Source organism: Lepisma saccharinum, chromosome 5 (assembly GCF_977018435.1).
Source record: "Lepisma saccharinum chromosome 5, izLepSacc3.1, whole genome shotgun sequence".
NCBI lineage: Eukaryota > Metazoa > Arthropoda > Insecta > Zygentoma > Lepismatidae > Lepisma > Lepisma saccharinum.
The window spans coordinates 180,423-202,971 of record NC_139233.1 but is presented as its reverse complement, the minus strand read 5'-3'; the positions used below and the strand labels follow the sequence as shown (position 1 = coordinate 202,971).

The 22,549-nt window shown below is 37.9% G+C and overlaps 1 protein-coding gene across 1 annotated transcript in view; it reads right to left on the bottom strand.

The window, feature by feature from the left end:
• Positions 1-2,450: 2,450 nt before the first annotated feature.
• Positions 2,451-22,549, bottom strand: part of LOC145987589 (solute carrier family 53 member 1-like) — a 43,669-nt gene continuing 23,570 nt past the window's right edge. Inside the window, exons 3-11 of the mRNA XM_083121948.1 lie at positions 20,304-20,457; positions 17,455-17,708; positions 16,058-16,319; positions 13,627-13,994; positions 9,889-10,039; positions 6,385-6,583; positions 5,334-5,499; positions 4,981-5,114; positions 2,451-3,110 (exon numbers count right to left, since the gene is read on the bottom strand). Of these exons, the coding sequence (XP_082978074.1) occupies positions 2,852-3,110; positions 4,981-5,114; positions 5,334-5,499; positions 6,385-6,583; positions 9,889-10,039; positions 13,627-13,994; positions 16,058-16,319; positions 17,455-17,708; positions 20,304-20,457 (1,947 nt within the window). The 3' untranslated portion in view covers positions 2,451-2,851. The remainder of the gene's footprint in view (positions 3,111-4,980; positions 5,115-5,333; positions 5,500-6,384; positions 6,584-9,888; positions 10,040-13,626; positions 13,995-16,057; positions 16,320-17,454; positions 17,709-20,303; positions 20,458-22,549) is intronic.

The window sequence follows — 22,549 nt, the reverse complement described above, 5'->3', positions numbered from 1 at the left end:
AGGGGTGTAAACAAATGATAATCACTGGGGGCTAAATCCGGACTGTAGGGGGGATGGGGCAGAACTTCCCAGCGCATGTCGCCCAGAGTTGTTGTTGTTGTCACATTGGCCGTGTGAGGGCGGGCATTGTCATGGAGAAGAATGACATTACCAGATAACATCCCAGGTCTTTTCTTGCGAATGGACTTTCGTACAGCACCACTCAACAATGTGGAGTAATACTGGGCATTAATCGTGCTCAATTTGTCCAGAAAATCCACATGGATAACGCCCTTCATGTCCCAGAAGACACTTGCCATGATCTTTCCAGCGGACGGATGCGTTTTGCTTTTCTTGGGGGGCGGGGAACCTTATGCCGTCACTCCATGCTGCGTCTTTTGGTCTCTGGGGTTGAATTGTGCAACCAGGTTTCAACACGTGTTGATGGATTGCAACAATTCATCACCTTCTGCTCGAAACCGATTCAGAAGCTGTTCACAGACCGTCCTGCGAGTCCACTTCTGATCGAATGTCAGGTGGCGGGGAACCCACCTTGCACAAATTTTGCGGAAGCGTAAGTGGTCGTGAATGATTGTCTCAACACTCCCGACACTGATATTCACCTCGGCAGCAATATCCCGCACTGTTACTCGCCGGTTCTCAAGAATCATTTGCTCAACACATACGATATTCACTGGTGTGACTACAGTCGGGCGAATGTGTCCATGCGCTTCATTTGTCACCAGCTCCCGACCTTCGCGAAACTGCTCACACCATTCGTACACTCTTGTCCGCGACATCGTTTGTTCACCATGCTGTGCTTGCAATCGTCTGAAAATCTCAGCTGGTTTCACTTTCTTCACGAGAAATTTGATTACACACCACAGACTCCACAGCCACAGACACACTGCTTGCCTCCATGTTCGCTGCAACTGCTGCGCAGCACCACATACATCATGTCGGGCGCTAGTTACTTGCGAAGGAATACATTACGTCACCCGCACGTTCCATCATGATCCGGCTATTCATCGATTTTTTACGTACGAAAATCCCGGTCAACCTTGAACGACCCTTGTATTTAAAGTTTCAGCAATGGCAGTTTTGGAGCAAATTTGTTAATTTTCAAAATTCGATAACTCAAAAACCGGCAACATGGAAAAATAAATATATATTTTCTATTTTTCAAATTATAAGAAACGTGTATACCAAAAATTAGTCAAATCCAAAACATCAAATTCCAAAATGTATTTTTTCTTGGTTGGGGCCTCAGGACTTCCCACTTGAATTTTTTCAGACATTCCTTTGTTGCATTGGCTGTGTGTGGTTTAGCGTTATCGTGCAATAGGACACCCTGAGAAAGGTGACCAGGACGTTTCGACGTGATTGCCTTCCAGACCTTCGTTAACGTTTCACAATACCGCTGGGCATTGTCTGTAGCTCCATGCTCCAGGAAGACGACGAGGAGCGGTCCCTTGCAATTGAAGAAGAATGAAAGCATGAACTTGCCGGCACTAGTGGGGGTGTCTTGAACTTTTTTTTTGGTGGAGGGGAATCTGCGTGCTTCCACTGACAACTTTGCCATTTTGACTCGGGCTGAAAGTGGTGGGACCAACTTTTGTCGCTGGATATATCCTTTCCATTCGTCGATAGAATATCTTCCGCTGTCAAGAAGTGCACAACACCCTGCTGCTCCTCTTTGGATGCCCATTACGCATCGCAGTCAGACACCTAATGCCATCTAGTGAGAAAATGTGTGCGAATCAGTTTCGTCACACCTGCACCTCCATTTCGGGCCCATCGATCCTTTTCTAACTACCATAGTTTTGGTGTAATATACTCTGCCTCGTTATTTATTGACTGAGCCTCATATATACAGGGTGTCCATAAAGTCTCACCCCACCCTGGGTATTGTGAGAACGGCTGTAAATAGGAAGAAATGGCGAAACACCTATTCCATGATGTTCAGGGGGAAACGTTTTGAGGCCAACCATCCCCTACCCTGGCCCCGCACAAGGGAGTAGGCTGGGGTCGACTCAATTTTTTCAAATAGCAAAGGGGGTTGAAGAATATGTTGTTTGAAAGGTCTTATCATAACAACAATAATTACAGCAAATCCGGGGTCTCTACATAGCTCCAATTGACAATGGCATGAAATCAAATGTGGAACTTTTACCAGCTTTGGACAGGACTCCAACTCCTACAGTAGTAATCCTAGACAACAGTGGGAGCTGGAAAAATGTTCCTACACTGTAGCATGATTCGCAGATATCCTAGAAGTGTCTACAAATACATATACCCCCCACCCACAAAACCGCATATCATTGTTCCCCCTGAGATTGCTACCAGGAGGACAAGGACCGACATGCACAATCGCAACTCAAGTCAAATGGTGAAGGAGGCACGTAGTTACATGTACAATGTCAATTGAAGGCAAATGGGGGGGTTACAAGATGATGTAAAGGCAATTGCACAATAAGGCGATGCCTTTATTTACAAACAAACTTCTCACTACAGATAAAAATAAATAAATACAGTTGTCTAAATTTAACAATATTTTTGTTTAGTTCAATGAAGAGAAAGAGCTTATTCAAATTCATTTTGTTTTGATTAGTGTAATGATTTAATAAACATTGTTGAATTACGTATTACAATCATGCAGTGAATTCTTCACTGAAGAGGAAAAATTGCCAATTGAAGTGGCACTTGTAACAATCTTATAGTTATATTTTTCTAGCATGATTTTTCAGTGTTAACCTAATCCTGGTAGAATGTTAACATAGTCTGGTGTTAATGATTTGTCATCACCAGCTGAAATGCACAGTATAATTTGTTTGTAAAACTGTACACTATTTCTAAACAACTGTAGAGTCTGTCAGTGGTCGAGATCTTCCAGCGATTCCACCAACATCTGCTGCTCCTCGTCTCTGCCTTTCTTCTTTGTTACCATGATGCTTGGGATTGTTTTCCTCTTCCGGCGATGCACTACACCATCTTGGTTGTCCATCATCTTTATGATTTGAGTCTGGTCAGATGTGTCGAGAGGCGCCACTGAGATGTCTCTCACAGCACGAAACTTACCGCAATTGTTCAAGTGCTCATTCTCAAGTCTGAAGAAATTCCAAACGAAACGCCTGAAATGAAGGAAAATGCTTTGTGTCTAAACAATACTGTCTTCACCAACCGGGTAAATAAACAAAAATCTTAAATATATGGTGTTTTTGTAATTTGAGTCATTGCTTTCATATTTCCACTCAGTATCTTATAAACAGAGCAAGTTAAAACAATATGAAATGGCCTGAAAACTTACTTTAAAAAAAACAACATGAAAATCCAGGTGTAAGGGATGTCCTTCTGAGGATGCACGGAAAAGTTAAGCTCTCTTCCATGTAGTCAAGATTGTTTCATTTCAATCGTATGATTAAAAAAAAGAAATCAAGTGATTTAAACCACCTTAGAAAATGATAATAATTTGTAGACATCATAATCACTTTTGGTGAAAGTTCATTAATCTTGCAATCATTCAATAATGGTGTTGATGAGGCTCTTTGATACTTTAACATTTTCTAAGAAAAAGGATGATAACGAAATATATGTACTGATGGGGTGAAGCTCATAGGAAAGAAAAATGTAATATGTAGAGTGCTAAACACACTAAATTTCCATTGCTTTAAAACCTAATAATTTCATCGGCAAAAATAGCAATATTTGTGTAGAACAAAATACTAATAATGTTAAACTGTAAGTGTCATAGCTGCTGATAATATTTGACAAATTACCAGGAGTTGTATTTTTGCAGGCTAAAAAGGGTGCGTGCGGTTACGTGTTGCATTTCTTTGTCCTGGCATGTGCCAAATTTCCCTTTAGAGTCCCAGCTGTAAAAGTGCTTTGGGGCATGGAGATTTTAATCCTTGTCTTGGAATTCTCTGCATGCTTTGTACCTAACTTCCCTGCAAAAATTCAACATCAAATATTAAGTCTTTGTGCAGTTACCCTTTCCTCATGAAATCAAACACTTTGCACTGAAACAGGAACGAGCGTTTGACAATGCAGGAACAGGGGGAATAATGGAAACAGCTGACTGATCCAAGCTCCCTGCATGCAGTTTAATAATTCGACTACACAGGGACAGTTTATTTTGGCCAAGCTGCAAAAAGCAAACAATACCAGACATGTTTGGAATGCCAGTTTCCCTTTTAGTTGCCCTTTGTTGTCCCTGCAATGTTCGGAACAGGGTGAGAAGGACAAGATACCATCGAAATTTCCCTTTTCTAAAAAAAATCCCTCAATGTATGGGTTGCCTCGACTCCATCACATGGTCTCGAATGGAATGGGTTTGCAACACTACATTTCAGCACCTGCTACTTGTAACGCACCAACCGCTGCACAAATATAGTCCCTAATGATGCAAAACTCCCAGGCAAAGTGCCCAAGCCAGAAGACCCAATCAGCTTTCTCTATGCGATTGTCAGATGTAACAAAACTCTTAAATGTGGCAGTGCGCCACAGTGATCGCACACTTTATCCACTGCCTTTCATAGTGAAGCGAAGAAAATGTCGGTTGAAGCATTTGCTGTTTTGAAGGAGATGATGTTCAATGAATAAGTATAATAATAATGATTTGCATTACAGATTTATTTGGGTGTGCACTTTGCGATATCAGCTGAGACTTGTTACACTTGAAGCTCCTCTTGTGGAATTGGGGATTTGGGGGAGCAGGGCAGAAAGTGGCTTGCCACCCAGAGTCAGGATCTGTGAACATTAAACTGATTGAATAAAGGTTAAGAAGAATATGGTGAACCCCGATTTTACATTTTCCTGCATTATAAATTCAATCTTGACGGTCCCAACATACCAAAATGTTATAAAATTTTCTTTGATTTTACATTTTCCTTTATTTTGAGTTTTTTCAGCTAGGTCCCCTGAAAAATGTAAAATCGAGGTATGTTGGAATGTCAGTCTCAGAAACATATAATCATCTCCAAATATCTGATAATCACTTACCTGAATACCTCTAATGGCGACAATATTGAGGTCATGAGGTCCCCTTGAACGTAGTGTAGCTCGGTGAGTGCCAATGACATGGCCCATGCAAAGCGCAATACGAAGTCCTCAACTATTGCGAAGTAATAGTATGTCTAAAAATAAAAGAACCAAAGTGATAGAATATAATGTACCATTATATATGTTGCTCATGCGAAAATTACATACAATAATGATCATATCAACTACATAATACCAAAAACCATTCAGAATTTAATGTTCATGAATATATGTGTCAGTTGCTAAATCTTTCATAATTAATGACGTTATTATGTGTAAACAGTAAGAAAGGAAAATGAAGTATCTGTACTTACCACTGAAGAATATACGACTTCCTCTCTCAGGAACTTGTTTTCCCCTGCTTTCTTGTCAAAGAGTCCCCAGTCCATTTTTATGTCCCATGCATAGGCATAGCAGGAGCTGATGATGGAAGCCATTATCCATAAGTAGAAGAAGGGGTTTTCTGTTGTTGATTCATAGCTGTCTGTGTGAACACACATAAAAGAATATCAGTTAATTCAATGACATTAAATGAAGGGACATTGGATCTTTACCTTTTGGTACAGACAGCTGTGTTTTGCATAAGGGTAAAATCTAGCATCATCTCTAAACATGTGTCCCTACGAGACAGATAAATCGAATTGAATGGAAGATACTTTGAAGGGATATATTTTTTAGTTATATCTTATTTGTATTTCTCCAACGGACTTGCTTCAAATAAACGGAAGTATGACGCCCAATGACAAGCTTTTACAATCACATTTCGGTACATCCTATTCTTTTCTTTATCCTCCGCGATTTAGCAAATTAAATGAAATCGGTAGAAAGCTGGAGGTCACAAATGAAACATGAGCCGCCGTTTCCAATCGTGAATTTTCGACAACTTTTTCAAGCACTATACTAGAATCCATTTAATTGGTTGGTTTATCCATTGTAATTGATTTGATGTGTGAAATTCTCAAACATTGCTTAACTATAATAAATAATGGATAAACCAAGTTCACAACTCCAAAATAGCTGCATAAATTGAACCTAAAACTACATAATTAGTTGCATTTACCATAATTTAAGGGTTGGAGAAGCAATATTCTTATCATGGGATTGGCAAAACACACAACGACAGATAAACGTATTATTATGTTTATCTGTGGTTGAACCAATCAGCTTGGTCCACTCCAAAGTGGGTACAGTGTTGCAGCTAAATGGAATGGATAGTACATGTGCTGTTTAATTGAACACATTTTCAAAGTCTTTCCTCGGTCTGTTTACCATAACTTCCTACACCTTAAAAAAAATGAATCGCCACTGACAACAGTGTCAGTATTGGCTCAGCCTTAGTAACTTAAACATTTAAATAGAAAGTACTTGCCAGCATAAACTCCTCGAAGAGTACTAAACGCAACAACAAAGAAGGTTGTTGAATATTTTCCGGCATTAACCAAATGCGGGAAAGCCTCCCTTGTGTCGCGGTATCTCCTGAGGCATTGGGCAAATCTGAACCAGGCAGGAAGGCAGTTCACGATGGGACGAGCAATGTACGATTTTTCCATACATTGTCCAGTATCTGGAAAAGTCAAGAAATAAACGGCTATGTAAGACTGGAAGGCATAAATTAAAGTGGTTCTCACCAGTGCTCAATCTGAGGAGGGAATCATCTTTCAGGCTAGGAAAAGTTCCGTAAAGCATTTGCCTGTTTCAGTGTCACATTGTGTATTTAAACCATACAAGCACTTATCCACCTGATCCTCAGAGTGAGGCAAGTTCTTTTTATCAAAATGATTTTTCTTTCGTTACAGTCGAAGTTTTTATTTTTATTTTTAATGACTCCTCCATAGGCAGGTAATTCATCAGAATTACTGCCTTGCAAGGTGTCTGTAACTTCCTCTGTCTAGTGGAAACATTGGGTCCATCACTGCATATCAGCAACTGTACAAACCTTCAAGACACACATTCTCTTGTTTATTATTAAAACATTCTTAGCATGTAACAGTACTAGATAACAAAATTTGCTATATTGTTCATTTAGCATAATATTGATAATCTCATTTTCATTCTTTGTAAACTTATTGTGAAGAATGTATGAAACAGAATATCAGTTGAATTACATGTTTCCAAAAATCCTGCAACTAAGAAACTTTAATTAGACCTAAGCGAGTTACTTGTAGAGGTTCTATTAATTTCGGTAGCCTCTGCCTCCATCCGCTTGGGAACTTGTTAGTAACTCGCTTATGCCTTTTATTCCCCAAATATAAAAGAAACTTTACTCAGGTGAATCTACAATAAGGAATAAAATATAACAACCAGCCATAGTTGCATAACAAGAGAAACTCGAGCTACAATTTGCAGGAATTTATAAACCACAATATGATGAGTCTAATGGGGAGAACCATTTGTTTGCAAAATTTTTAGATGTGCAGAAAATGCTTCCTTCCCAAAATATATTGTTGTGTGTGCAGGCACTCAAGATTAGAAAATTGGATTCACAATTATTTTCTTCATCAAAATAGTTCCACCTTTATGTGGTAGGTATGGGTGTCATTAGCAGAGGGAGACATGGGGGATGTGTCCTCCAGATTATCTGGAAAAAGGTACGATGTATATTTAAGTTGCAAAGGTAACAGTGCTAATAGTGGTAGGAAAGATTGTTGAAAATAATTTGTCTGTGAGGGTGATCTTGTTATAACTTATAATCTTTTTTGAGCCAACTTTACATAAACCCATGCTGAAAACTTAAGGATATGCAGAGAATGTGGTCAATTTGACTGTGGGGCTGTGTTTTTCTCAACAGTAGCTCCAAGTTCAGTCTGTATAGAGTGAGGCAGCTTTCAAACCAAAGTGGACATACAGCATGTGACCAGGGCCGGATTAACCTATGGGCAACTGGGGCAATTGCCCTGGGGCTCCCACCAAAAGGAAGCTGTGAAGGGCCTTTACCAAAAAAAAAAAAAAAATTAACCAGCTGGCTATGCTTGTGAAAAATTACATAAGAAGTTGTATTTGAAAAATAAAAATTTGATATTGTCGTATGTCTACACTCTTCTGGATCCAATTGCAGCACAGCTCTCAGTCAATCTGTCTGTATATATCTGAAGCTCAGTATACTTTATACCATGCAGGGGTGCCCATCCCCACAAAGGCCAATGGCCCAATCCCCCCAATACCTTGTCATGCGTCCCCCCCAAATCATATCATTCGCGGCCTCAAACCATATCGTAATTCCCACGAAGTATTAAATTACGACATCATGTCTACTGAAAGTAACTTTTTTCTTAGCTTTCCTGAACACTATACTTGATAGAAGTGCCCATCACTTAAGACTGGCCCTAAAATCGTTCATCATAATTCCCCGAAACTAGTTTGGATGAATAAGTAATAATTGAGGTCTATTTGAATGAAATACCATGTTAAACTGTCCTAACTTTTTAATTGTTTGATTTTCGAAAAAGAAAACTTAAAGATTTGATTGGTTAAATGTAGTAAATTAAATATAAACTCGCAATTTGGGTATTTAACACAAATTGTTACACAACTTAAGATAGAGATAGAAAATTCAACCTTGGCAAACCAAATAACATGCTCCATTATTATTATTTCTGAGACACTTGGTTCGGACCCCCCCCCCCCCCCCCGAAACATATTTCTAGATACGTGTTTGGTCTGAACCCGCTTAGTATTTACTATATATTGTAGTTATGGTGTTCACTCTTCATAATATACTGTAGACATTTAGATGCAGAATTTTACTGCTGCTATAGCGCTGTAATTTTCGTCATGTAACATTATTTTACTGTGCTATTCTCCCTGCAAACCTATCTGCGATATGTTTGATTGTGAATGACTACTGATTCTAGAATCAGGTCTACCATTTCAACTGCTGAAAATTGGTGGTTAACATATTGAGCTAATAAAGCTCGTAGTAAAAAATAATTTAAAAAATGGGGGGGCCCCACCAAACATTTTGCCCAGGGGCCTCCACCAACCTTGATACGGCGCTGCATGTGACACATGACAAGCACCACAAAACAACAATGAAAGAACAACATTAAGTGCTTCAAGTAACCAGCTTAATCTCCTGAGAGACATGTTGCATAGAATTCTACAGGATCTCAGGACAGTACTGGTTGGAAAGTGGGACTCCACTGCAAAATGACAGCTTGATATTCGTGATCTGAGTATGCCAAGGAACTGTACCACTGTGGTGACACATGCAGCATTTTTTTACCACACTATGTGGCTTCTGGCACATTTGTTATTAACTAACTAACTAACTAACTCTCTAGCCTTCTTAAACCCGAAGGTTTTTGGCTGCAGCAACACAAGTCTTCCATCTGTCCCTATGATGAGCAAGATCAATTCAATCTTTTCCATCCTTGCAGATTTCCTTTAGGTCCATCTCAATGTTATCCCTCCATCTATGTCTTGGCCTTCCGACGGGTCTCTTACCATCAGGTTTCCCAACAAGAATCCTATAAACTCTTCTTCCCCTTCCCATTTGTGCCATATGGCCTGCCCATCTAAGTCTTGTTGATTTAATTATTCTAATAATATCTAGACATGAATACATAATATGCAGTTCTAAATTATGTAATCTTCTCCACTCACCGTCTCCACATTCCCTTTAGGTTTAAATATTTTTCTAAGGATTTTATTTTCAAATACTCTTAATTTATGTTTGTTGCTAGTTTTATGGAGCTGCTTCAATTTGAGCCAGCTCTTTTCTTCTTCCCACAATTATAATTTTGACCCTTTTCCTCTGTGTATAAATTAATTTGGTGAGTCCAATTGGTTACAAAATTTATGTCGTTTAATGTTTGAGCATGAGCCTATGCTATGAGCATAGAATGAGGGAAATTCTCTGAAAAATCTCACCACCAGCTTTCATCCAGTCACCACCATTAGTCAGGTAGAAGCAGATGAGGTACTGGAAGTCCAACAGGGCACTCACGAGGCTGTTGAGTTGGTCAGCCAGCCAGAAATCAGCAAATCCTACATAGACGAATGGAGCACAGAGAATCCGACCCTGAAAAATAAAGTTGAGAATTTACAAAACTAAAAAATCATATGAACCTTTGACACAGACCTAACAAAACTGAATATGACAGCTTTGGTCAATTCCGCTGTTACAAATTAGCCACTATAAAAGTTAAAGTTGAAGATTATACATGATAAAGTCACACCTAAATCATTTAACTTTTCTGTACCCCTGAAGTTTATCCACTTGGAAAAGGACTTTCCTGTTCATGTGTTTCTGATATGATCATGGATGCCTGCACTATGGTCAAGAGGGAGAAAAGGTCACTTGACCTTCAATTTGGACAAATGAAAAATATGACTACCTTTATTTTGATTCAAATATTGCACCATTTTTCTTCATTCTACAAAGATCGGTCAAAAAGTAATGCACAATCCACTGTAGCTTGGGAATGGTAAGGACTAGAGAAATGAAATTTTGTACTTAGAAGCATTGGTCCTTTGGTCCTTTAGAAATGTCACTCAAAGTATGATCCATGTGCTTCACTGCACTACAGCCATCTTTGTTTCCATGACACAAATGCACGTTTGTAAAACACTCGAGGTTGGTCTTTACACAACTTTTCACACTCTTTCACACACGCAAATGAGCTCGTTGTTATCTCCAAACTGTTTCACACACAGATGAGCCTTCAGTCGTCCAAACAGATAGAAATCTGATGGTGCTAGGACAGGACTGTATGGGGGTTGTGGCACTACATCCCAGATGCCCAATCTTCTGAACTATCATGATTGCAGCATGCGGTCATGCGTTATCGTGGTGCAACTTGTATATCCCAATTTGTTGGATTCTTCTCGACATGGAATTAGGTGTTGGTTAGGTGGTAAAGGACCACTGCTTCTACCTACAAAATTTCATTTCCCTAGTCCTTACCATTCCCGAGCTACAGTGGATTGTGCGTTACTTTTTGACCGACCTTTGTATTTTTTACATCTGTATTTGTAATTTATTTGTATCCTTCCCTGAATTCCTGTATTTTAGTCTTATGTTTCATCCCGTATCTGTTTTAATTTGCTTCCACCTAATTCACCTCTTCTCCTTAATTCATTTCCTACCTTTTCTCTCATGGCCGTAAACAGAAGAAACTTTCACTACTGTTGTGCTGTTATATTGATTTCCCTGATCTTTTTAGGTTTATCAAGATTTCAAGCCATCTTGCTTGTTGGCATCTTCTTCAAACTTTAGTTAATTACACATAAAATCATGCACCCATAAGAATTTGTCTTATTCCTTGGAGCATCCTGCAATAATTCAAAGCTTGAAATACCCATGACAGAGATTTTATCTTCCTTTGTTTTTTTTAGGAAAGCTGAGGCTGATGCACTGGAAGGCATTTGCGTATTGAACTGAATCATCCCAGCAAAAGAAGACATTTCTGTGAGTACACACCTGTAATGTAGGAATTGTCTTGTATAATAGCAAATCTAATATTTGTTTGATTTTATGTTGAGTGGGGCTAGACTTGCACTAATATATGCAGTAAAGGGTAAAATTATTTAGCACAAACAATCTTCTCTTTCTCCATCATCTTCTCTCTCTCTCTCTCTCAGTGGCGACTCCTGGAATTTTTGGGGTGTAGGAAGTTATGGTAAACAGACCGAGGAAAGTTTTTGAGAAATGCGTTCAATTACACAGTGACATGTATCGCCTGTACCTAGGATTAGCCATTGGATTTGTAATGTTAGCTGCAGGCCCTCCCTGCCTGTCATGTGTGGATTAAGAACAGCTTTGCCAATACCAACCTCCTGATAAGAAAAGGTGCTGTTTCAACTCATAAATTATGCTAAATGTGATAAAATTATGCTAGGGTTTATTATTATTATTATTTTTATACAATTATTATTAAATTATTATCATCATTTTTATGATGACTGTAGTAGTTTTAAGTTCAATTTTATTTTGCTATTTTGGAGTTGTGAACTGCATTATTGATTGTAGTTAAATAACATTAGGAATTTCGACCATTCAATAAAATGGGTTTAGCATAGTGCTTGAAAAATGTTGAAGAAAATTCTATGACTGGTAATGGCATCAGTTTGTTTTATTTGTGATCTCCAACTCTTTCTACCGATTTCCTTTTATGAAATGTTCCTCCCTTGTTAAATCGGAGAGGATAAAGAAAAGATGAAAACAAGAGGATAAATCAGGCTGTAAAAGCTTGTCCCTTGGTCGGCATACTTCATTTTGTTTGAAACAAGTCTGCTAGAGAAGTACAAACAAGATCTGGAGATTTTCTTAAAAATAAATATTTCCTAAAAATATCTTCATTAGAATTCAATTTCTCTTTTTCCCAGGGTGCCCATTTTTGAGATGATGCTGGATTTTCCATTATGCCAAACACAGAGTACTAGGTGACAACGAAGTTCAAATTTTGCTAGGTTTAGAACCATTATGCTAGGGTTGGCATCACTGTTGAGGAACCCATGGACCTTCCTCGCGGACCGCATAACTGGGCAACCCCCTCATACCTCCACCCTCCCTTGCACTGCCCCTAACCCATCTGCCTGTAGGATGATGAGAAAGGTTCCTCAGCGGCAGGCAAAGACGGTCCGGATATATGATCTATGGACGGTCATCTTTAGGCAACAGATCTGGAACGAGTGGGTGATAGCTAGCACATTGACTCTTGACAGTTAAGTAGGGAACCTTGATTGCGCTCAAAATTTTATAATGCTCATTAAACTCTTAAAAAGTAGAAAACTGGAAATAAGTATAAATGAAACTGTAGGAAGTTCCTCACTTCCCATATGGAGGAATCGCCACTGCTCTCTCGCACACGCACACGCACACACACACACACACACACACACACACACACACACACACACACACAAGTACTGATGTTAACAGCAGTATGACTGGACTCAATGTGCCAATTTGGTAAATTATATGGGGAAAAAACCTCTTGTCTTTCAAGTATAAAACAGGCTGTGAGATGCAGAGAACTTTGTTTTTTTTTTTTGTAAATTCACTTGGGTTGGCTCTGTGGCTGAGCACATTAAGTGATGCACTTTTAATCTTACCACTGACATTCCTGGGTTCGAATCCCAGTCTGGACATAGGTGTTCTTTGTATCTCATCCTCATTGTTGCTATTAACCAAAAGCAGCAGAATAGCAATGCTAAATAACAAAAAATGGAAAACACAAATAAAATTCACTTGGTATATGTCATCCTGTAATCAGCCTGTAGACTAACTTAATAATATGTACTTTAACATTTTCCGTATTATTTTCACATGTTTAATTGTATAATTACTCCATATAAGTACGATTTTTTACTATTTTATAATCAATCCCAGATAAAGAAATTCAAATTCTCTATCAATATGTTTATGCACAGGTCAAGTGTTTGTATCTACAATAATTACTAAAAATTCAATACAAAATGTTTGTTTTTGATTAATTTCATACTTTCAAAGAATTGTATATTCCTATAATTACAAATAACTTCCCCAAAATATTTTATCAACATTTTATTTTCTCATGCATACATTTAACAAGGGGGGGCTGCAGTCCCTCATTGGTAGATGATAAAGTTGTAAATGGGGGGGGGGGGGTTCCTGTTACAACTCACCATGTGTTTCAGCGCCCAAAACCTGGCTTCATGGCGAAATGTTTGTAATGGATTGAGAATGAAGATCGCCATTATAATGAGAAGTGCGAGAGGATTGACGTAGGCTGGGATGCTAAGTGAATCACTGTAGAGAAAACTTAGAACGCTGAGTGTCCAGATGACGCCAAAGATGGAGGCGAGTTCCATCAGATGCTGTTCTGACAAATGGTTGCGTGGGTCGAGCTCAAATATCAGCACATGGTTTACTCCCGACGATCTCCAGCCGTACACGTTGATTCCCATGAGGAACAGGAACTCAACAATCAACAAGGGCCCTCGGTACAGGCGGAACACCGTCTGCCAGTCTTCTCTTCCAGGATGGAATATTGCTGGAAAAGGATATATTCACTGACATAATGGTCAACACTGCTTCATTGTTAAGTTTTCTACTTTTCAAAGCTAACTTAACTGTGAAACTGGAAATTAGTGCATTCGCTTCCAGTATCTGGCCAGTGTTGGAGTTCTTCATATATTGTACTCAGTATAAATGAAAATATTAAGTTAGTTTTTTTATGAAAACTGTGGAAGATCAGATTACTACTAGGGAGAGTCAAATGAAAATCTTCATTTGTTTTTGTTTCTTATCTAGTAGATTTCTTTACGTAGGGTTGCACAAGTATGCTGCATTTTAGCACACCTATTGCTGATCTACATAAACTTCGAGTTAATGCCTGTATTCCTTAACCTCTTAACTGGGTATGACGTAATACTCCGTTCTGGCTCTACTGATTTATAATGGGCATGACGGGATACTACGTTCTCATGTTCTTACTGCTGATATCTGTTGTGTATGACGAGATACTTCGTAAAATTACTTTCTTCTTTGTTTCACCAGATGGCTCTGACTTCCAGACTGTTGTAACTGTTAGAGTTAGCGGGAAGCAACGAACACAGCCCAACGTTCAGTTCTATCGCATATGCAATAATGGCTCAGGCAAATCGGAAGCGACGGCGTGTTTTTCCTGCTGAGGAAATCCGAGATATATTGTAGTTGTAAATCTCGCATATTGTAAAAAGTACAACAAGGACCAATAAAAGAATAAACAATACCTAAATGGTATGCCATGGAGCACAGAAATATTAACTAAAATATTGGTTTACGAAATTCATCAATTTATCAACAAAAATTCCCAGGGCAGATTGGGCTTTCGACGAGGAAATTACCCAGTTAAGAGGTTAAGAAGAATAAGTCTTTGGGGTCCACATGCAGTCACTAATGAGTCACCGCGAAGGCCCATCTGGCTACGAACTGAGGCTATTGTCAAACTTTCTCCTCCATTAGTAAACTTACTGGTGTGGTAAGCATGCACATAGACATTGAATTTTCATTTTTTGAGAAATCTCTTTCAGTTTTAGGCCGACAGAGGAAAAGAAACCATTCTTCTTCATTGGTGCAAGTGTGTAGAGGAGGCGCTATTTTTAAAAATGACAAAAATGGCAGTTCGAAGCTCACTTGAGTAGTGTTGCAGCCTTGAGGTTTTGTAAATAACAGTTGATACCTCGGGTAAATTTGAGCTGTGTACAGTCTATACTACAATTTTTATTGGACTTTTTTAAGGTTTTATTTGACTCTCCCTTGTCAATATAGATAAGAGGAGTATGTTCTCATCGGCTTTAAATACAGAACTTACAAATTTTATTACTTGCCTCATCCACTAGAAAGGTACCCCTGGACATAAAGATTGTATCTCTTGAGCAGTTGAACGAATCTAAGAAGATTGGAATGAATATTCAGGTTCAGTTCCATTTGTGTTTTGTAGTAGTGTACAATGAAGAAGCAGGTCTCCTCTCAGGGCGATCACACTCATTATTGTTAGTTTTGGTCATTTCAAGGTGTGATCACTTAATTTTTAGACATCAAGGGGTGGAATTATTGTCTAGATGTGAAAGGGGAAGATGATCGCCATTTAGTTTTATACTTATTGGTACTTTTAGATATGTTGAAATGGAGACAAATATTGTCTCTATACCGTGAGCCAAAAGTTTTATTTGCAAGTGAATTGCTGTGAAAAGTTGTCGTAGGTTGAGAGGAAGGTTTAGCCTCCTTATGTATGTTGTGTGGTAATGATTCATCAGTTTTTCGATAGAGGTCAGTCAGTTGTAATACTGTGGTTGGGAGTCAGGTTTTCTGTCAGATGTCTGTCCCAATGTCACATTGTAGTGGTGTGCATTACTCATGTATTTGGTTTCCCAACTTGTTCAGTTCAATAGTTTTCCATTGATTACTGAATTTTCTTTCACAATAATATTATATCAATTGTAACTTTTGGTTCACCCTGTACACTTGTCAACTGATGGTTTCAACAGAGAAATTTATCTCTGTATCAATCAGAGCTTATTAGAATTACTTGTTGAGGAAAAAAAAGAAGAATGAGTTACTTAACCCTCCTACCTGAAAGAACAACTGCTATGAAGAGAACAATGAACGACCCTGAGAACAAACCAACTTTAAAAGTTGTCCATGGGCTCTGTTGCTCCCCGAGGGGTGGCACCCTCAGTCTCTTCATTGCCCTTTGCCTGTCGCCTCCCTCAAGTTCTTGAGTGACTGTCATCTCTGTCTCTCGGATAAGGCGGTCAATGTCTTTGTTTGTGTAGAAGGAGGATGTTTCCACATGGTCCATTCTCCATATAGCACCAGCATCCACTGATAGTAACTATTGCAAATGAAGTGAAGCAAACATTATGAAATTGTGGTAACAGAAATTAGTTATATTAGTGAAATGATGGTATATTTTTGGCAAGAGTAGAAGCATCAATATTGCTGATGTTACAGTAAGACTTATTTCTTATTATTTCTCAGACACTTGTTCTGTATGATTTGGTTTGCATATAATTTATCAAGATCCCTATTAGCCTATCTGAGCTTGAAGCGGACTTAGAACAAACAAACAATTAGGAAGTTCTCCATTTGTTCAGTGTGTGGTATTCAACAGAGTGGCAGAAGTTTCAATCTGAATGCACTTGCATCAACTATTATAATAAAGTGCCTTGGAGTAATCAAAAAGCAATATTTGTTTTACTAAAGTTCTCATTGATTGTTCAGGAAATCACAACCATTGCACATGAAATGAATTTTTAACATACTCTCTGCTATTTCTGATCGTATTTTTGTTTTACAGATTAGTGCCTTCCTCATTACCGTAAAGAAAAAAAGTAAAAGTACACCTGTGCGTGTGCACACATGCCATGAAGGCACATAGGGTGATGTGGTCAGCATCACGCCCAGCCACCCTTACCCTGCAGGTACGCATTTACGAGGCTGGGTGGTACTCAGAGCCATGCAGAAACAGGGAAATGACTGGAAAAATTCCTGGTCCAGATCACCTGCTGCAGGATTCGAACCTGGATTTTCCTCGTGGTAGCCAGATGTTCTACCAAGTGTTAGGACATACTTCCACACAGACCCACAAATGTCAAAACTAATATGTTAACAAAAGGAGAAAAAAAAATACATACAACTATAAATGTATGGACTGCTTGGCAGAGATGCCAAGATCAACAAACAGGAAATTACAGTTATTACTGGTAGATAAAGTTATGCTGTATGCACTTATATTTAAACTGACAAATGATAAATGACACATGTGACTTAAAAATTAGCAAATAAATCACAATCTTTTACATCAAAGTGGCACATCATGTTGCATATGCTTGCATTCAATTGGTTGATCTTTAAATGACATACAGCATGATCACGCAACACTTCAGTATTAAACTGGCCTAACTTAATTTAACCTGAATGCAGTCAAATAGCAAAATCAATTTCATTATGATAGATTTAACACGTACCTTATCATGTTTCTTGAGGATTTTACGAAACCCGGTGAAGTTTAGATTCTGGTAGTTTTGCAAGAGGATGAGGCTAAGATAAAACTCGCTGAATGCCAATTTCAGTTCCTGAATCTTCCTCCCAGACACATCTTGCTTCCTCAAAATACCAGACTTGTTTCGGATGTATCCGTTTGCATTTTTATGGTTATGGTCAGGCCCACATAATTCGCTCTGCAAAGTAGCAAATTTTCGAGTTGCTTCTGCTAATTTCTCTGAAAACAATAAACAAATAAATGTGTTTTGAAATTATTAAATATGAACTACATAATTATCACACAATCACATTGTGAACTAAGATTATTCTGATCCGGGGCAGTTTTCTGGGGATAACAAAGAGGCTTTGAGCTTAGTGCATACCGGGTGATACCTTCTCTCCTGCAACTGGAAGTGCAATCCTTTTGAGCAGCAAGCAGTCAGAGTTAGATCAATTAAAAACCACAACCTTTACAATTCCACTATGAAACTGGGATGAGGAGAGGGTAAACACTCTAATAAAGATAATGAGCTATTTACCCAGATCAAACCCTTGAAGCTGGTGTCATTGCTATTCTGAGAGAGTCAAAACAGTCAGTTGACCCCTCATTCCTTCAGAAGGAAAACATCATAGGGTAACTTCGGTGAATAACGCCAGGCGGGAAATAACGCCATTTCAAAGTTTCAACTCTGAAAACATGGACGCATGTAAAGTTAAGGTGTGACTCACCGTTGTGCGATAAACAATGGTACCTGGTAACATTGCTGATAAGAACGGTTGCCATTGTCGAGCCTTCATTTAAGAGAAACACTTTGAACAGTGTAGACGTTTGAGTTGAGTTTAGAGGAAAAAGGGTCCACATTTTCATCGCGCCGACAAAGGTGAGTGTTTTTCTATTGTAGGATTAGATTTTAAATGTTAACAATGCTGTACGTACACAATACGTTTATTACGTAAGTGAATGATGTGTGTACGGTTTTCATGGTCGGTGTCGTAAGTTTAGAACAGTTGGTTAAACTACAGTCTGTTGTTTCGGGAAATAACGCCATTATCGTGTCGGGGTATAACGCCACTCAATTTAAACTCAAATTTAAGGAAATGTTGATTTCGAAAATAGGTTTATCCTTGCTCAGTTACTTTCGAGGCGTACAGATATTTATTCTCGGCTAATTTCCTCTTTCAGATGGCGAGGAAATGTAGAAATATACGGGCCAAATGGTCAGTGGATGACTTGAGGCAAGCTATGGCGGCCATCAAACAAGGGATAGAAGATAGCATGTGCTGCACGTTCCTCGCAGAACTTTGAGGGACTGGGTATCGCGAAAAGACAAAAAAAGTTGTTTTTTTCTAATAACTTACTACAGTAATTATTTTTCCTAGTACAGTTTAGTAAAGAAAATGTGAATGTTTTACTTGTAATTAGGATAATGTGAATGTTTTACTTGTAATTATGAACATGGCGTTATTACCCGACAGGTCTGGAAATAACGCCATTTTGCATTAACACAGAATTTAGTATTTTATTGCTTTCATTATAACAGTGCAATCAATATTTTATTATTACACAATAGAGGAAAGTTCATTCTCCTATACATGTAAGTTTCATGTTCCTAACAATAAAAATGTATGAGTTCTAGAACGAAATGACCAATTGGTGGCGTTAATCACCGAAGTTACCCTATATAATTTCAAATTAGAAAAAAAAAATAGAAAAAACAAACAGCTTAGTATTTTCATATTCAATAACAGAAATAAATTTTAGTTCATATTCAAAGAGAATTGTGAACAAAAGCAGGTTCTGCTACATGATGAGAATTCTGAGAAATGTTTTATCTTTAAATGATTTAAGGACAGTATATTTTGGACAGATTCAACCTGTACTTACATATGGTATCTCTTTCTGGGGCAGTTCACCCAAAATGCAGAAATTTTTTATTTGTCAAAAACGGATATTAAAAATTATGAAAAATGTATCCCTCTCAAGCCCAACGAAACAAATTTTCAATGAATTTCAAATATTACCTCTTCCGTGTTTGTACAAATTAGAAACATTGTACTTTATTCATATAAATTCTGAAATCTTCTCAAAAAAATATGGACATACACAAATACAGCACTCGTATGCATAACTCCCTCCACCTTTCTACTGTCCGCACATCCAAAACACATAATGGTCTAGGATTTCAAGGTGTAAAACTTTATACCAAACTGCCAGAGGAATTCAAGAATCATAATTCAACTAAATTTAAAATGACAGTAAAGAGCTTGCTAATGAAGTATTTGTTTTATAGCACAAAGGAATACTTAGATCATATTTTTCATTAATAGACATAACCTTTGATTTCTCTTCTATTTTTTGTTATTTTATACTCTTTTATACTTTTAATATGCATAAGTATGTGTTAATTCCTTTGTACTCAAAATTATACATGTAATTGATCTATCCCACATCATACTGCTATTTGTACTTATATGATCAAGTGGATGGAAATAAATCAAATATCAAATAAATGAATTAGGCTCAAAACATTGAGTGTAAAATATGGATCCTAGTCCGAACTACCATGTTTTCATATTCTTCCACTTATTTCACCCCTGCCACCAACACACACACACACACAAAGGCTGCATGACTTTTCAAAATTCCTTAAAAATGTTCATTTTTACTTGAGAGGTCACACATGTTATCAAACATATCCATGGTACAGAAAAAAACATATTTATTCCTTTAGCATAATTTCTGACTTACTTCCGTTCCCTGTTTGAGAAAAATGCAATAATTTTTATTTATTGTTAATATCAGAGAAAATATTTTATTTTATTTTTAACTTACCAGAGAAAAAGGTATCGATTTTCTTCAGCTCCTTGTCGCAGAAGTGAAAAAAGATCTCATCAAAGTTTGTGTAGTGCCGTGCCAGAACTTCAGGTTCTACTTCTTCAGCTGATGGGACTTCCTCTACAGTAGTGTAGATCATAGCTTTCATCTCCTGAAAATGATAATAATAATAATAGAAAATAGCCCAATAAAAGAATTTGTACGCAAATACTAAGTCACGAAACTGTGATTGTACTGTACTTGAACATAAAAACAAAAAAACCTGAATGGATAAAGCAGTGGTCGGAAGTAGCATGCTACTTGTAGCGATGCTACTGTAGCTAGTTACAAAATTTGTACCTGTAGCAGTAGCGGTGCTACATTTTAAAAATTGTAGTTGTAGCTGTAGCAAAACTACAAAATTCCTGTAGTTGTAGCTACATTTATTCTCGGAGTTTTGAGGTAAATTTTATATGCAGCAACAGTGGCAAAAAAAAAAAAAATCGATAATAATACTTACTTGCGTAGGAGGTTTAAAAAGACCACGTCTATTACAAGATAATGGCAATACAGATAATCGACATGATAAATGTCCTGAAATCGCAGATTATAAATATCCATGTGTAATTTATTTCATTGGTATATGAATAATTCTTATATCCAGATAACCAAATGACATAAATCAATATAATCCAGCCAATGGCTATTTATCATTAAAAAAAATGTTGATATAAAAACATAAATAAAAATATGTTAATTGCAAAATATGTCAAATTTGAGTAACACCCTAATTGTACGAGTAATACTCGGATATCAAATTTGTACCAATTTCCCACTTATATACGCACAAATCATTCTCAAACACTAGTAAAAATAGGTTACTGCAGCAGCACTACTATCAAAATGATAGAATGATGGGTATCATAACAGAAACTATTTTCTAGTAAGTACAACTGCTAGGGGCTTCTTTTGAATTGAATACCCATATTTTTCTTTAATGAAAAATTAGTGCAAAAGTAGCAAACAGGAGAAGCGTAGCGAGATAAATGTAGCTGTAGCTGTAGCTGTAGGTGTAGCGGAGCTACTTTTAAAATGTAGCGATCTGATCACTGGGATGAAGCCATCCTTATCTGGTCAGAGAAATCATTTAGAAATTTCAAAAACATGCTTTTCCTTTCAATAAGTGGATTTCCAGTGGATTGCTTTGATGCCGAAACATCTGCAACCAAAATGAATCACTGGCACCAACCGGCAAACCATCGAACCTGCAGGAACAGTCTCATCTATTGAACAGATTTACATAATTTTCTGAGAGTTGATTTTGGAATTAATGATATCGATTTATGTTTCATTTGATATAAAAATTACATTTTAAGGAATAAATGTTCATAATCATACATAATATGTAGGTTAAAGAGATACTAACTTATAATTTGTCACACGCAGTGAAAGAAACAGGCTTCACCATCATTCGAACCTGGGTCTCGGGCATACCATGCCATTGCTCTACCAACTGAACTACCAAACCAGTCCCGTTTTCACCTGATTTTTCACTTCTGCTGTTTAGATTATGTTGCATGTAAGGTTTCAATTAATGGAAACCTACTTTTCTTGGGAGCTATTAACAAAGATCTGTAAGCTTATTAAGCTAGTTAATAATAATAATAATAATAACCCATGGTGCAACAGCCCAGTTTAGTGCCTGGGTCTACCTACTGACTGGCAGCCTCACTCCCACATGATCTTACTCACTCACTCAAGGTCAGAGATCATCCAACCAGTTATGGGGTGACATGTGGTCAGCACTACAAACCCCCGGTTGTTGTAGGTTTTCATGACCAGACTATGCTACTCATTCTTAGCTCCCCAATTTCCTCATGGTGGTGGGTGGGTATCGATCCCATACACAGGCCAAAATCTCTGGAGAAAAGTTGTTACGTTTGCCCCCGAGACTCACAACTGCATGCATCCCGTAGCTGGAGCCCAAAGCATGATGCCTTAGACAGCACGGCCACAGTGTAGAACATTAAGTTAGTTAAGTTCTGATAAAATCACAAATTGCATCCTGGCAGTGGAAACAAGGGGATGCATTTTCCAAACAATTTGGAAAAACGTTATGTACGAGTATATGTAAGATAATGGTGCATAGTAGAGCATATCCCCCTCCTCCCCACAATAACTCCCTCATACTACCCTGATGCAGCCTACAGGATTCTGCATCATCCAACATGGCAAAGGTACATGCCAAGGAACTTTTGTTGCTT